Consider the following 16,931-nt stretch of genomic DNA (forward strand, 5'->3'; position numbering starts at 1 on the left):
TAAAAGTGCACATGCAAAGATGTTCTCCAAATATAAGCCCTATGCTGCCATTTTTATCAATGCCCATAAGGTAGCCTTTAATTAAGCACAGGAATTAGGAATGTTTTCCAAACAGGCTGTGCTCTAGCATCGCATTCTATAATATTCAGCACAGGTTTTTTTAAAAACAACAACAAGGGTCACCGGATGCAACCAAACTATAAACTGTCACCCCACCCCCAGCCACAGATTACAAGTGCACAGCCCGGCTGGACTGTTGTGAGACTTTGGCAGAGAGTGGGGTGGGGGATTGTTTAAGGCTACAGATGTTGGCTGGCTGGCATAAGGCAGAGAGAGGCTGAAGGCAGCCCAGATGTACCTGTAGCTTGGCCCTGAGAGGCTGGCTTGCCACCCAGAGTGCTTTAAGAGTGCATCAAAGTCGAAGTGGTTGTGCAGGAGGAGTGGAGGTGGAGGCAGCTGGCAGGTTTTTAAAGTAAGTGTAACCAGACATGACCAAGCAATAAGTTGCAATAAGCAATATCCCCAGCCACAAGTGCGCAGCCCAGCTGGACCATCGGGAGACTTTGGGGTGGAGAGGGAGAGAGAGAGAAAGAGAGAGATTGTTTGAGGCTGGAGGCTTTGGTTTGGCTGCAATGACTTAGAGAGAGAGACAACTGTGAGAAGTGTGAATGGGCAAAGTAGTGGCCACTGCCCACAACACCTGCAAGCTCCTGCAAGCCCCAACCGAGTTGCTTTCTCCATGCAGAGAGGCATGCAGAGATTTTTTAAAAAATGAAAAGTATGTGGGGAGCACATGACATCCTGGAGGGTGTGAGCCCCAATCCCCTGATGTCAATCATCCCCTTAGGTTGGTCCTGTGGGGAGGTAATCGTGCCCCTAGAACAAAAGTGGTTGCCGTCCTCTAATTTAAATCAAGACTATTTAAATCATTATATCAGCAAGAAAGAATAAAGTCCTACAACTGCAACTTGGATTGCACCTTAATGATGAGACTTTGGCCACTTCTAAAGTGACTCACAGCTACCATCCCCCAATGGCTCATTGTTTAGATGCCATTAACTTCTCTAAACTGCCAAATTTTCAGGAAAGATAAATCCTAAAAAGTTTACTTACAAACCTCTTTTTAATTGTACCCCAAGGGAAGTCACGCTAGTGTTCTTTAAATGTATTAGACATTAATTGGTAATATTACATACAAAATGCAGCTTTGCTACAATTTCATGTTAATATGTCTTTTAAATGTATTTAATCATTTTTTAAATTTCTCCTTTGCGAGACGTCAAGACCATTCCTTGTACAATCAAAGGCAGCAGTGAGAAACTCTCTCCATATAAATTCTCAAGCGTTTCATCTCTTTTAGTCGCCATTCATGCTGTGCATGTTAAAGGAGAGCTTATCTTCCAAATAGACATCCATTTTTTTTAGCATGTTAAAGCGACGCCTAGCTGGGGTTGGCTGCTCAAAACAGGACCTCATACTGAAACTTAACTATTTCTTTGGCAAACAATGTGACGACTTCTCTGTACAAGTCCTAGCACAACTCTCCCCATTTCAGAGGATGTAGTTCAAGTTCTGGTTCACACGTAACGCTACGACCTGATTCACACATAACAAGAAGCGACTGAAGATGGATCTCCCTGTGTGACTTCTCAATGCAATGGCAGTGGCCACCATTTCTAATATTAGAGCCATGTCAGGGGAGTATCATAGCTTGTCATTATGTGCGAATCTGATGAGGGTGGGTTGTTGGGGTGGTTGGCAAGGCATCCAGAAAACCTGGGCTATTGGGGGGTTGTGGGGGGGTTGTCAATCACTCCAACAACCCATCTTGCCAGGTTCACACATAACAACAAGCAGCATGGGGGGGGGGGACTTTGAAAGCTGGTAAAATGGGTGGGAGAGAAACAAACCAGAAATAAGAAAAACAAGCCATAGTTTGTCTGCTCGTCTGCAAAACAATTAATGGGGCTGTTCACACAACACATTAACCCATGCTCAGTGATTGAGTGTGAGTTGTTTTGAATCATGGCTTGTTTGTTGAACCATGGGTTGGTGTGTTGACTGAACACAGCCAGGGTGGCTTATTAACCATGCAGTGTGGCTTATTTTTTCTCAAACAAACCACCTTGAGAACCCATGGTTTGTTGTTGGGTTGTTCAGGATGGGTAACAAATCACAAGCTACCCAGACTGCATTCATACAGCACAATAAAACTTGATTCAACAAACAACCCACAGTTCAAAACAACCCACACTTAACCAATGAGTGTGGGTTAGTGTGTTGTGAAAGGCTAAATCAATTAGTGCTACGTATGAATGCAGCCCAATAAGAACTTCCTTATGTCCAATGTATACTGAGATCTGGGCTTTCAAAAGTGCACACACTGATTTTTCTTTTAAGACTTATGGGAGCATTAATGACCAAGTACTTATTTTAGAGCTTTATATTCACTTCTCTGCAGTCTTCAGTATTTTTCACATTCATGGCAAATGCTGTACTCATCAACTAAACGTTATGGTGTCTTCAACTTGGCTTCTAAATGGATTGGCTATCAATTAGCTAGAGAAAATACACAACACAGATATAGTGGTTGGTGTCCAGACGAGATCAATCTATTTTATATCCTCAGTAAATATTTGATTATAAAATGTGAAGACAAGCTTTCCTATGCAGGTAAAAGTGGAGTGAGTAGTTGCCAGATCGAAAGCTAGTACGGGCTTAAACTTTGTAGATATAACAAACCATTTTCCTAGTCCTTTATAGAGTGGATAGAGAAATCTGTTTTGAACAACAAAAAATAAAATCTGGAAAAGATGGTAGCAAGATTGTTATCTGCCCTAAGTCTCCCCCTCCTGGAATTAAAAAGGCAGAAATATTCTTGTACCTTTACTATCACTTCAAATCAAGAAACATTTCCAGGGCTATTTGCAATGTTGCATTAACTACGTCCTACGTTGGTCCTACCACGGTACTAGCATAACCCTTAGCTATGGTTTAGGCCAGAAAGAATTCATATTTGAATAAGGAAAAAAGCACACAATCCACATCTGCAGAAGACCTAAATACCTAAAACATTAAACAGAAGAAGAGGTGGGAGAAGGCAAGAAGGCAGGGAAGATTCTAGAATCAACTCAGGACTAAGTAACAACTTTCTTACAAAAGATGAAACATTTCTCCTTATGGGTGGATGGAGGAGAGAAGAGAAGAGAAGGTTTTGCATACTACATTGTGCATAAAATAGCAGTCACTTCCGAATGGGACCCCTAAAAGCTGCATTCACACCTCACAATAAGCCGGAAGTCTAAAGAATTCTGGCTGATTGTGAACAAACCAGTGTGCTAGTTCATGTTGCTTGACTATTCTGACATGGATTCTCCTAAATAAATCACTGTTTGTGTATCACAATATGTGAACTGGGAATTCTGGCTTGTCTCTTCCCCGAAAAGCCAGAGTCATAAGGCAAGAACAAACCAAAGCTTATGACTCTGGCTTGTTTGGGGAGAGACAACCCCAAATTCCTGGTTCACACATCACAATAAACAAATCAGCCAATATAAATTCAACCTTGGAATGGTAATTAGAAAAAAAATCATACCTTTTGCATCATCAGAGCCTGAGGCCAAGAGTTTGGGATCCATTAAATTAAAGTCCACACTCCAGCATCTTTTCTCATGCTCCTGTTTTCAGGGAGAGGAATAGAAATGGAACAATAGCAAGTTGCTTCTCAAATATAAACGAAATAGTAATGAAGGACTTGCACTTTCAGATAAATTAATATGGTCGAAGCTTTGCTTTGGTTTGCTTCACATGTAATGACAACCTCGAGAATGGGCTGAGTATAGGTTGTTTTTGAATCATGGGTTGTTGTTGAATCATTGGCCTTTAAGCAAACCTTGCACTATGGTTTAACTATGGGTTGTTTGACGTGAACAATCCAGAGTTTGCAACCCAACAACAAATCACGGGTTCTCCTTCTGGGTTGTTCATGATTCACATCGCAGTTAAGCCATACTACAGCATTCACACATAAGAACAACCCATGATTCAACCCATATTTTGGGTTCTTCTTGTGTCTGAACCAAGCCTATATTTAATGAGGCTCAAACTGATTTTTTCTCTCCAACCCAGACAAATTGCTTCCACTGTTTGAAAGCAGCCCCTGGAGAGGGCAAGTAGACTGCAAGACCTCTTTTTTTTTCAACCTACAGCTTATCTGCATTTTGAAAGATGAGGAGTTCATATTCTTCTTCTTATGGATGTGCTTTGGTTTGTTATTGCTCCCTGATGGGCTTTTTTCTTTTCTTAACAGAAAAATTGTCAAATACTAAATATCTAGATTTCCCCCATAAATGAATGCATTAACCTCTTGGTAGGACATTCAAAGTAATATGTTGTTCCTTAGATACCAGTATTCTCAAGAGCTAGAAGAATCCTATTTAACTTTTACTAACAGATCCATTTCAGCAACTCTATTCTTCTCTGAATAGTGGGCACATATTTCATTCAGCTTATGTAGAAATATTCTGGTGAAAAGAGTTTCTAATTTGAGAAGGGACAATTTAAAACACCAGAGAAATGGCTGAGACAGGATAGTCAAGGAACTGAAGAAAGCAATCCAAAGAATATTCCATACCTTCTGCATTATCATGTGTTTCAACCAAAATAAAACAGAACCTTTAAAAAAGGGGGGATCTAAATCTAGAGTAGGCATACCAAGCTGAAGTCCTACTCCCAAGCAGAAGCTTAGGGATAAGCACTCCAGCCAGATATTATAAGCAGCAGGCTGGCACAGCTATACCAAGCACATGAATTTCCCCCTTGTTGCATCTCTTGCATCTTAATTATCCCTCCATTTTTCTTTGCATGTATCTACTAGCCATTGATTCATTGGAATCAATTCATTAGTGTACCTGCAATTATTTTAATGAAGTTTTTAATACATGGATGAAAATACTTCCCAGTCCTATATTGATAAATGTCAATATTTATTGGTAAATGATAGAAAGGTACAATGGGTAATTTATTGAAGGCACTTGATGGTTCTTAAGATCTACTGGTGAATGTCTGAATCATAACATTTGTTTTTGACATTTACATCAGGGACACGGCATGATATGATAAACATACTTTATCCTTATTTTTAGCCTTCATCATTAACTAGTAAAATAGTCATTTATTGGATGCACTTGATTTACTATTGGTCTTTTTTAAAAAAATAATTGATGGTAAATATCAACCATTCTGACATTTACTATACTAATCTACAAAACAAACAAAATACAAATCATACAATCAGGCTACCCTTGAATTAAATTGTTAACAGGCTCAGGACATGAAAGAATTCTACTCCTGCTTTTAATTGGCCCACCTCAACAGCTCACTGTACCAATAGAAGTTCCAGTGCTTAGAACTTTTGCATGTCGGAGAACTTTCTCATTGACTTGGAGGAAGGAAGTCCATACATGCATCCCTGATAAGTGTATGTAGGACTTCCCTAGACATATTGGAGGCTCTTGGAGTTTTGGATCAGAGTCACAGTGGTCTTAGATGTTACTAAGAAACCTCTTTCACTAGCTTCTAATCCTTTCTTTTCCTAATACGTTTCATTAATGTCCCCACGTAGTTCACAGAAATATTGTTCACAATAACATTTGAACATTTTTAATGTGTATGAACGCTTAAAACAACTTCTAATGAAATAGCAGGCAGTTCCCATTCTTTTTCTACAATTCTTGCTTGTTATTTTAGACACACAAATTAGGACCGACTAGTAGCATTTACAAATACATTTTGATGAAGAGGAAGTGAGGAAGACCCAAATAGATCCTTCTTTAGTAAGAATCATGCTCTAGTTTAAGTACACCACTGTTCTTTGGGAATCAAAAAGCAGCACTTCTTTACCTGGTAAACTTTTGACCGCTGCCCTGTGAACCCATCCCACAAGATGACGGTACCTTCATAGTCACTGCTGGCCAACAGGTTTTTGTGGTAACTACTCCAGCTGATACAGCTGTAAGAGAGAAATAATCCCCAAATAAGAAAACATTTTCCTTTAAACTACAACTGAGAGCATAATAGAATGAGTATTGCAACAGCTCAGGGTAATTTATTCACCAGCACGAATTGTTGCCTCTCTAAGGCCATTTGATCTGTTGATTTTCTGATTGTTCTATGTGCCCAACTCTTCTTTGGGCCTATCTCAATTTCAGTTCAATATAGTGAAAAGTTTTAACAAAATAGTCCACTTCATTGGATTGTCTTGTATTAAATAGTAGAAATCTATGTTGACACTTATAAAGACACTTGAAACACATGCCCACTTTTAAGTGTGCTGAAAACCCTGTACACCCATATAAAACCTTGTCTGAGGTGTCAACAGTCCCATGAAGAAGAAACATAATGCATTGGAGTGAAAGGCTTCAGCCCACAGCATGACTCATTGAGCCCTGTTCATTCTCTGACAAAGTGGGAGGACTGGGATTGTCATCAGGGCTGCAGCTAGACACACTGCTGAGTTTGTTACTCATAAGAACAAGCATCTGCTGTTCATGATCTGGCAAGATCCGGCATCTGACTGAGACTCTGCAACTTGCCTCTTTCCTGTAGTTTATTTCCAATGACAAATGCCAGTCACCACCATCCAGGGTTTCCTGTTATTTACCCATATGAGAGCAAAACTATATTTGTCTCTAGCAATATCAGTACCTCAGATTTAAAGAACAAAGGAATTCAAAGAGGGAGAAAAATGCACAAGTAAGGTTTTGAGCAGGACAATGTGAATGCTGAGAAGCAAAGACAACATTTCTGTTCTACATTGGCCAAAACAGCAAAATCAATGATGTACTGCAATAAGAACTAGAAAAGGTCATGAACATCTCTTCTAAATTGTGAAATAAAGTTTACAAGTACAGTGTCTTCTCCACTTTTATACCAAAAAATAGAGGAGGGTGTCATCCGTACAGACCTTCTCCCTCCCATCACAGGGCCATTGTTTATTTGGTTATGCCCTCTCCCTGTGACAGGAGAACAGATTTGCATCAAATATCTAAAGATACTATCACCAATACAGAGCCCATGTTGTGAAGCCTGTGAGGTTCTTTCTGTCCCTCCCCCACCCAGCTTTCCTTATCTGAGCAGGTGATGGTGATTCTATATGGGACCTGCTCAGCTCCCTTCCTCTTCAGCAAAAATCCCCAAATGCACTGCCCAACACTGACACCAGACAACGCATGTTTGGATTTTAGAATAGCTGCTGTTTGATGAGGATGAGAGCCAAGTGGCTGCCATACAGAAGTGTAACAGCCTGCTGGGTAACTACATCAAGGGGCAGGGGAGGAAAAGTAGAGCAACCAACTGGGGGGGCCATACAAAAGAGGGGCAGGGCTCCTGCACTTTTAATAATTGTGTAGAAGAGGATATTTCACCTGCTTTAAATTCCCTCTTCAACTACTTAAGGTGCAAAAGCCTTGTCTGCTTTTGCATTTGGCAATCCTGCTGAGGATCAGGCCCAGCTCACTGATAGGTCACACATGCATGCACGTGCACATACGTGCACACGTGCACACACAGCACCTCCCTTCAGAAAATACCCATCCACACAGCCTCTCCTACAGCTCACGCACACGATCATGCACACATTTAGCGAAAACATCTCTCACACACATTCGTTTTTCCATACGGTCTTGGTGAAAATAAGATCTGGTCAAATTAAAATAAATCCTCTTGAATTTGCATGATTTCTACACAGGACCCTCACCCTTGGAAGAGTAGACCCCCATTAAATTAAGGCATTTATTGATGTCAATAAACTGCACAGTAAAAGTCACAAACCATGGCTTGGTTTGCACTAACCACAACCCAAAGTATGGGTTGAGTTTGGGTTGATTATGGGTTATCATGGGATGAGTATGAGTTGTCATTGAGTATGGGTTGTTGCTACATGTGAACACTGCACTATGATTTAAGTCTGGGTTGTTAATCACAAACAACCTAGAAGAACCACCCATAGTTGTTGTTGGGTTGTGAACTCTGGGTTGTTCCTGGTTCACAACCAATGGTTAAAACATAGTGCAATTTGACTTTTAAAATTGTCATGTATTTTAAATGTTTAATGTTTTAATATTGTAATATGTTTAATATACTTTAAACTTCTGTATATTTCTTTTCATAGGTTTTAAAATGTATGTTTTAAATTTTGTAAGGGCCAGTATTGGGCAAAAGGCGGGATACAAATAATATTATTATTATTATTATTATTATTATTATTATTATTATTATTATTATTTCACACATGCTAACACACACACAACCTGTACTCTAGGTTGTTGTTCTGTGCAAACCAGGTGGGGATATAATATCCTCAATGTTAAATAAAAGGTAAAAAGCTGTCCTTGGTTATGTACAATATCAATCATAGTACCCAAAGGAGACATCTGTCTGTTTATTAAGCGCTTGGTTTCTTTGCTGAGTCCATTTTTCAAAAACTCTAAAACATGCTTGATTTCAGCCTGAAGTAGATGAATCTTTTCAGGTAAGACCATAAATCCTATTTGTGGAAGCTCTGCACACAACTGTCAAAGTGTCAACTACTTTGGGAGTATAGCCTTGTAATCTATGAACTAAAAGTGTAGTACAGTAACTCATTGTGGGAGGGGCCATAGCTGAGCAGAACATGCTTTGCATGATGAGGTTCCCAGACTCAATCCACAGCATCAACAGTTTAAAAGATCTCTATGGCTGCCAGTCTAATAATATGATGTGGCTGCAAAAGAGGGGAATGTGATTTCAGTTTGTATTAATAGAACCATAGTTTCCAAGTCATCAGAAACAATATTTATTTATTTATTTGTGGGGGGTTGCACTAGTCGGACGTCATCTGAAGTAGTTTCCTGTTCTGGGCTCTGCACTTTAAGAAGGATATACACAAAATGGAACTGGTACAAAGGAGGGCAACAAAGATGGTCAGGTGTTTGGAAAACAAATCCTGTTGAAGGAACTGGGTATGCTTAGCCTGGAGAAGACTGAGGGAGAATATGGTAGAACTTTTCAAATATCTGGAGGGCTGTCACACAGAAGACGACAAAGATTGGCTTGATGTTGCCCCAGAGGGCAGGACTAAATTTTACAGGTTTGAGTTACAGGAGAGTAGATTTTAGCAGAACATTAGGAGAAGCTTTTTAACAGTAAGAGCTATTTGCAGAGGGATTCTTCCTTGCTGGAGATGTTGAAAAAGAGCCTGGATAGCCATCTGTTAGGAATGCTCCCGCATCAAGCAGGGGGTTGGAGTAGATTGCCTACAACATTAGGATTCTGTAAAAGCCAAATTCATACATTCAAATGTTTGTAAGCAGTTGGTTCACCAGCCATGCAATTAGATGCAGGATGAAAGGATTGGAGTCCATTACATGTCCCTATTCTAAGATGCCTGGTGGTTTTGAAATCTGAGGGAAGAGCAACTGCCATTTTAGTGGTGTGGGGAAATTATGGTTTATGAAGCCAAAAGAATGCTAGTAAAAAATTGAACCTACTCACAAGAAATACTTTGTCAAACCCCTCTTCAGGTAAAGAGATGGGAACACAGAGTAGTGATTTCAGCCACCTAGGGAGGGAGTATTTAAGGCCACTGCCAGGTGGTTTCCGTGTCTAGCTTAATACTTGGTTCTTTTGTGGCTTCTCTGGAAGCAAACATATCCAGTTCCAGGTTCCTAAGTGACGTATTATAAACTAAAACACACAACCTGACTGATACCTTTATTGAAGTCTACAATCTGGCTACTAAGGCCATAGCTAGACCTAAGGTGGGAACCAGTGCTCAGGCAGGGGCGAACCCTGGATGATCCCTGGATAAACCTTAGGTCTAGCTGTGGCCTTAGACAATCCACTTTTATGTCCACTCCAGTTTATGTGGATAGCTTTGATAGACAGGAATTGTAGTCCAAATCATCTGAAGGGCTAAAAGTTGCCCTTACCTGCTCTATTAGTTCCTTCTTCTTAGCTTGGAGAAGAGAAGACTGAGGGGAGACATGATACTTCAAATACTTAAAAGGTTGTCACACAGAGGAAGGCCAGGATCTCTTCTTGATCCTCCCAGAGTGCAGGACATGGAATAACGGGCTCAAGTTAAAGGAAGCCAGATACCAGCTGGACATCAGGAAAAACTTTCTGACTTGTTAGAGCAGTACGACAATGGAATCAGTTACCTAGGGAGGTTGTGGGCTCTCCCACACTAGAGGCCTTCAAGAGGCAGCTGGACAACCATCTGTCAGGGATGCTTTAGGGTGGGTTCCTGCATTGAGCAGGGGGTTGGACTCAATGGCCTTGTAGGTCCTTTCCAACTCTGCTATTCTATGATTCTATGAGTACCAGTCCCCAATTGCGTAAACTCTATAAAATGAAATACATAGCAGCTATACACCTCTGGCACAAGTTTAGCTGCTTAACAAAAGCTAATAGATGACATTCATCCTTTTCTTTGGGCACCCTTTCCTCTTATAGAGAGACACCCTCTCCCTCTTAAAGACTAGCTAACAACAAACAACTTCTCTTGCCTTTCGGGCTTGCATGGACTTAATTCCCATCCAAACTGGCCTTTCAATTATCTTAGAACTGTCTACCAGCATTCTTTTACACCTTTTCTGTGCGCACTTAGAATGTTTGCTAATGTACCACAACATCTCAGTATTTCAGTATATGGTGAAAGGAATGGAAGAGCTTTCAGACAACAAGCGATTTAGAGATAGGGTGATGTGTTCTGCCATGTATAATTGCTAAATCTGAGGATACTATATTTTCTCTAGCAAAGGATTTACATACATGCTATCAGCTATGTGTCCAATGACTGAGTATTAAGTATCTAAACATATTGTAGCTGCCTCCCAACCACAATTTGAAAATCAAGTTCAGATTTATTACAGGAATATTTGCAGAACCAACTGCACTTATTTTTTTTAAAAAAAGTAGAGCATTTGATCCCTCAAGCTCCACAGAAAGAAAAACCAGAAAAGTTTTAATTCAAGAAAACTCTTCTCTTCCTTAATATTCTCAAGTTATTGTAAACTAACCTGGAACTTCTTAAATTTAAGACAGGTATAGAAACATAAAATGATGAGCTATGAAGCAAAAAACAGCAGGGGAAAAGTCATAGCTCAGTGGGGCCTTCTCTGCTGTGGCACCCCGGCTGTGGAATGAGCTCCCTAAGGAGGTTTGTTTGGCACCTACACTATATACATTTAGACGCCAGGTGAAGACCTTTTTATTCTCCCAGCATTTTAACAGTCTATAAATCAATTTTAACTTGGTGTTTTAAATTTGTAATTTTGCATTGCTGCTGTTTTTATCTGGTTGAGCTTTTACATTGTATTTTATATTATGGTTTGATACTTTGAATGGTTTTAATTTTTGCGAACCGCCCAGAGAGCTATTGTAAGAAATGTAATCAATAAATAATTAAATTGCAGCATATGTATCACTAATTTAAAAGGGTTCTCTGGAAGGAGACAAGGTAAAGTTCTCCACCTGGGATCTTAGCAGAGTCACATAGTAGTAGGCCAGACAACAGTCTAACTTCAAGTCTCATATGATGGTGCCTTTGAGAATATATTCCCTTCTCACCCAAACCAGATCATCAATAGGGAAATGGTCCAGATTGTGTCCTGAGGAACAGCATTCAGCAGGCAATACAGCTACAGACTCCGTCTCCACTGCAGAGCTCAAAGCAAGTGGAGAGAAGCTTGTGGGAGCCTGAGAATTGGGAATAGGCGGCATGAGTACAGACTATAGGGGTGCTGACATCCTTATGCACAACTTAATTATGCCTAAAATGCAAACCACTCAGGTAAGAGGAGACAACATCCAAACTGGCAGATGAAAAATGTTATAGTTCGCAATCACTAAGTGGCCCATTAACACCTATGTAAGTTTCTTCACACACCATAAACCTGTAATACTAGTTTTATTTAAAATCAAATTATCTCGCCGGACAAAGCAATCTACTTCCTATTTATTGATTTCTCTTCATCACCTAAAAGTGTTTTATAATAAAAAAAAGTCACATTTTTCTAGAAAGTGTAGAACAGCACCAAAGATGTATTAAACAAGCCACTTCTTGAACAAATTCAACTTTTTAGATATACCACCTTTAGCAGTTGCACTAAGCAAGATCCTCCAAATTACCTTGAGCATCACGGATTACCTTTTAACTCCACATAATGAAGACTTAGAGCTGCCTTCCCCAATCTAGTGCCCTCCAGAAGTTTTGGACTTCAACCCCTATCAGCCCCAGCCAACAAGCCAATGGTCAGGAATGAAGTCCAAAATGTCTGGAGGGAACCATGTTGGGTAAGGTTGACGTAGAGAATCTAGAAATGAGTATGAAATCATCTGAAAAGTCTTTACGCAAGCCTAACTAATAAATGTATTACTAAAAGCATAGTTATTTAAGGACCTTCTCTCCCATGCAAAACCAGATTGCTTCAGAGAGAGAGAAAAGAATATGTTCAGAGCCTCCACTTTTACTACATATGAATAAAGGTGAAATGTTACTTTATTTTAAAAAGTGCCATAAATGTGTGTGGCACTTTACACAGCACAAGAGGACCTGTCCTTGCTCAGCGAGGTTTACAATCTAATTTTGGTCCAGGGGGAAATAACTGAGGAAGGAGAGGAAGTAATACCAGTGATATGCTCAATGTTGGCCAATAAACTGAAACTCAACCCCAACAAGATAGATTCAATTGGTAGGTGGTTCATCTTTTCAGTGAAATGGTATTCAACTTGTTCTGAATGGGGATGTACTACCCCTAAAGCAGGGGTCTCCAACCTTTTACAGCCTATGGGGATCCTGAAAAAGTGCCATGGGCATCAATGACAAAATGGCATGACCACTCACAAAACGGTTGCCATGGGGTGTATGGTAGCTCACACAACGGCCACCGTGGGGGTGTGGCTATTCACAAAATGGGCACGGGGGGGGTCAAGTCAGAAAGATGACAAGTCTGCAAAATATTTCAAATATGAAATAATTTAATAAGAAATAAATATAATAGAAATACGGACATCCAAACATTATCAACAAATAGTTGATAATGCCCTCTGCCCTCACACACCACAAAAACCAAACAAATTGGGCTGGGTGGGGCAGCCAGCAAGCCTAGAAATGTAGCTCATACAAGGAACAAAAATAGCATAAGCATGTGAGCGCACATGCGGCAAAATCCTTAACTTGGCACATGCTCCCACATGCACCAAACAATATCCAGAATGCAGGCAGATGAGTGAATGGGCTGGAAATTCCATTACTTTACCAACGGAAGCCTAACAAACAAACAGAAGGGCACAGATGACAAGAACTGCACTTCCCAACATATCAAAATAAAGGGTTGGAGACCAATTACCATCCCCTTCACCCCCAAAAATGCAGATAAGAGGGTGAGCAAGAAATGACCTCCCTTTTCCTGTGCTTCCCTCTCAGATGGAAAAGACACCACCCCACTCAGTCCCATCCCCATACTGCTGGTTTGCATTCCAGGGGAACACTTACCTTTCCCTTCCGTCAAAGCCACCCTCCACTCAAACTCACTCTTAGCAGGCATAGCATGGGAGTAAGGACACTGAATTGTAACCTATTAGGTTACAATTGTTCTCTTATTGCTCTCTTATTGGCCAATAAGAGAGCAAGGAAGCATGACAAAACTCCAAGTTGAGGTCCATAGTCTTAAAAATATAGAGCAGTCAGGAAGCTAGCAGACATGCCTTGTATACATAGAAATCACGATGAAGGCGCAATCAAAGGTCTCAAGAGTGCACCTGCACCCTCGGAAGCCCTGTTGGGAACCCCTGCCCTAAAGGCTCAAGTATATAGACTGGGGGAACTCTAGATACAACTGTGTCACTAGGGCCCAGATAGCTTCTCTGGCAAATTTTCAGCAGTTTAGGCTGGTGGACCAGCTGCAACTTCTCCTGGACAAAGAAACAAGAGCATAGCCAATGTCTCCTGCAATGCACTATACCTTTGAAGACTGTGCAAAAACGGCCATGACTTCAAAATAGCAGGATGGTGAAGCACCCAAAACCCCATCAGCTCATGAAAATGCCTGGAGTCTTCAGCTGAGACTGCTGGTAGAGAACGCAGATAAATGCTACTTTATCAGACCTCAGCCTGCTGTAAAAGCCCAACTCCCAACTAGCTCATGATGATCCTCTAAGCCTTCAGCTGAAGCTGCTAAGTCAGTATGTGGATAAAATGCTACCTCATCAGACTTTGGCAATGGACCAAAGTCTGGCTGGACTAGCTCATTCCATGTCAGCACTCTGTCCCAATGATTAGAAAGGGCACCATGAGCAGTTCTAAAGGTGCTTGGGGAACAACACTGCAGCTAAGGAGAAAGACATATGGTTTTCTTCTGGCTTATCTTTGTGAGGTAGAGTCTTAAGTGGCTTGGAAAAGAGTTTGGACAAAATCTCAGCAGTTGAACACAATTCTAAGCTTTCTTCTGGATTTATATATTTTTCCAAGAGCTCCCTCTTCTCATATGGGAGGCAGTCACAGTAGCCTGTGAGCCCAGGGTAGGAAGCTAGACATGATTCCCATTAACTCATTACCCTGAATCCCCAAGGTGCCAGACTAGGTGATAGGACAACTAGAACCTTACATTGGCATGGGCCATCCCTACTGATGACTTAAGCTGACACTTGGAGATAGTCATCTGTGAATTAAGCTAACACAAGATCTACAGGAATTTATACTGGAGGACCTAGATCTTGAGGAACTACTGGAGGAGAATGCATGGCTTTTGTTGTGACATTTGTACTTTGAGTAGCCACAGGAATTGTTATATGTCTGTTTCTTAGCCTTTACAGGTCTCCATGCACATAGAACGAATCTAGGACAAAAAAGAGGATTGTGCATCTGTCCATCTGACAGCACCATTGTGCCAAAACATGTCCCATGTTTCAGGTATTCTTGGTGTTGATGTGATGCCTGGTTATGTAATATAATGTATTTTACAGGTTGGTATGGAAATGTTGTGTGATGCCTGGCCATGTCATGTATTTTACAGGATGAGATATATGGTAATGCTGTCAATATCAATTATATAGAGTGAATAGGTAAGTGAGTTAAGTGGGGATGGGGGAGAGAATGAATGGAATGTCGGGGTGCTGGTGACTGGTGGAGAGCATGAGTCGTCTGTTTTAAACAGGAGTGTCTGTAGAAAGACAGTGAGTGAGTGTTACAGAGTGCAGGGACGAGTTGAGGGAGGAGTTGAGAATAGGATAGGTATAATAAAAGAGAAACAATAACTTCAGTGCTTTATTGAACATACACAAATACATCTACCTACTGTTTTAAAGTGTTATTAATAAGTAATTGACATATTTTGTTCATCAACATTCAGTGTGGCATCTATCATTCAAGATAGTCAAAGTGAGACAAAATACATACTTTTGGGAATATATGGTGGCAGCAGTAATGAGAGTGGTTAAAGTCTGGTAGGAAAAGCAGTATTTCCTTGATCTGGGATTGAAAGTGTGTAAGGGGCAAGGTTTGAAGTGAAAAGGATAACCCCCTCTTATACACTACAAACGTACCTATAGCCTCAGGGAAGGGATCCCTAGGGGAGGGGTACCACGGTTGTCTGCCCAAAGCAAGTCAGGAGGAACTACCTAGACTTCAGAGAAATCATGCTTCCTAGGTATGCATATTTTTATTTTCTTTTATGAAGGCGTATAAGACTTAGCTCAACTACTACATTAAAGTTATTTGGAGAACTGAAGCATGTAAGTAGTGGACCAAGTGAATGTGCTTTACTATTGGTTTCACCTATCTTGAAACTATAAGAAGTTTGTAAAACAAAAAAGAATTTTCGTACCTTGGTAGCTTTATATTTATAGCCTTGACCCAGGTCTAAAGCTAAGTAACCAACCATCACTAGTGCCCTGGCCAACTATGCATTCTGGACTGCAACTCATTGTCCAAAGAACTTGGATAACTGAATTTTGTGTAGAAAACTTGTAATAGACTAAAATTACTGAAGAATCCATCTCAATTAATATTTGCTTTTTAAAAGGAGAATTTCACTGCAGACAGGGAAAATTAGCTTATGTAAGGGACTGGAACACAATTAGGATGGTTTAAAAACCATTTAAAAACTGACAACATAAAGATTTGAAATGAACTCAAACTTCTAATATTGAATATGCAGAGAGATACAGCTTTCCACATCAGCAGACCAGCAAAAAACACAGGAAAGCAATACTTCAGTTATCTTTGAGGGGTAGCAAACAATCTGTTTTTGCATGGGGTGGGTGGGGGGTGGGCTCATATTTGGGGCCACATTTCAGATTTCAGTGACAGTTAGGGCAGGTCCAAGTTTCTCAGTAAAGTTTAAACACCTTCTCCTGAAGATATTTAAGATTCAATGCAAAAAATATTTTTTTTTTGTAAAAATGTTTCTGGTGGTTATACCTCATAACAAAGCTGTAGCAATGTTATCAATATGCAAATGAGTGCCCATTTCTGGAAGTGAAGGAATTTGTGCTTTTGGCATGCATACTTATGACATAGGCTCACTTGGTTTGTTTATAAGAATAACCCTACAGGCCCTCAAGTCTTTATATTCAGTGAGTCAACCAGATAGGTGCTCCTCAAAAATTGGGGTTGGTGGAGCAGTGACATAAAACATCATCCTTACATCTCTAAATCAAAGGTAAGAGGCAACACATACCTGATTTTGGAATTACATGTCATTTCATTTTCTGGGTAATGAATATCAACTGCATCCTGGATAACTGTGCCATATTCATAGACTTTGATCTTCTTTGTCACCCCAGCAATGGCAAAATAGTCACAGTCCCGGTCAAACTCAATACTAAGAAGAAGAAAAAGCACAAACAGAAGAGGCTGCATAAGATCCAAAGTGTGTGAACAGTGCATA

General features: G+C 40.3%; 1 protein-coding gene across 2 annotated transcripts in view; it reads right to left on the bottom strand.

Moving 5' to 3' along the window:
- The window catches only part of COP1 (COP1 E3 ubiquitin ligase), a 163,932-nt gene that overhangs the window by 82,084 nt on the left and 64,917 nt on the right, over window positions 1-16,931 (bottom strand). For both annotated transcript variants that reach the window (XM_063134089.1, XM_063134080.1), the window contains exons 12-14: window positions 16,722-16,865; window positions 5,902-6,010; window positions 3,596-3,677 (exon numbers count right to left, since the gene is read on the bottom strand). In XM_063134089.1, the coding sequence (XP_062990159.1) occupies window positions 3,596-3,677; window positions 5,902-6,010; window positions 16,722-16,865 (335 nt within the window). The remainder of the gene's footprint in view (window positions 1-3,595; window positions 3,678-5,901; window positions 6,011-16,721; window positions 16,866-16,931) is intronic.

Source organism: Elgaria multicarinata, chromosome 1 (assembly GCF_023053635.1).
Source record: "Elgaria multicarinata webbii isolate HBS135686 ecotype San Diego chromosome 1, rElgMul1.1.pri, whole genome shotgun sequence".
Lineage (NCBI taxonomy): Eukaryota > Metazoa > Chordata > Lepidosauria > Squamata > Anguidae > Elgaria > Elgaria multicarinata.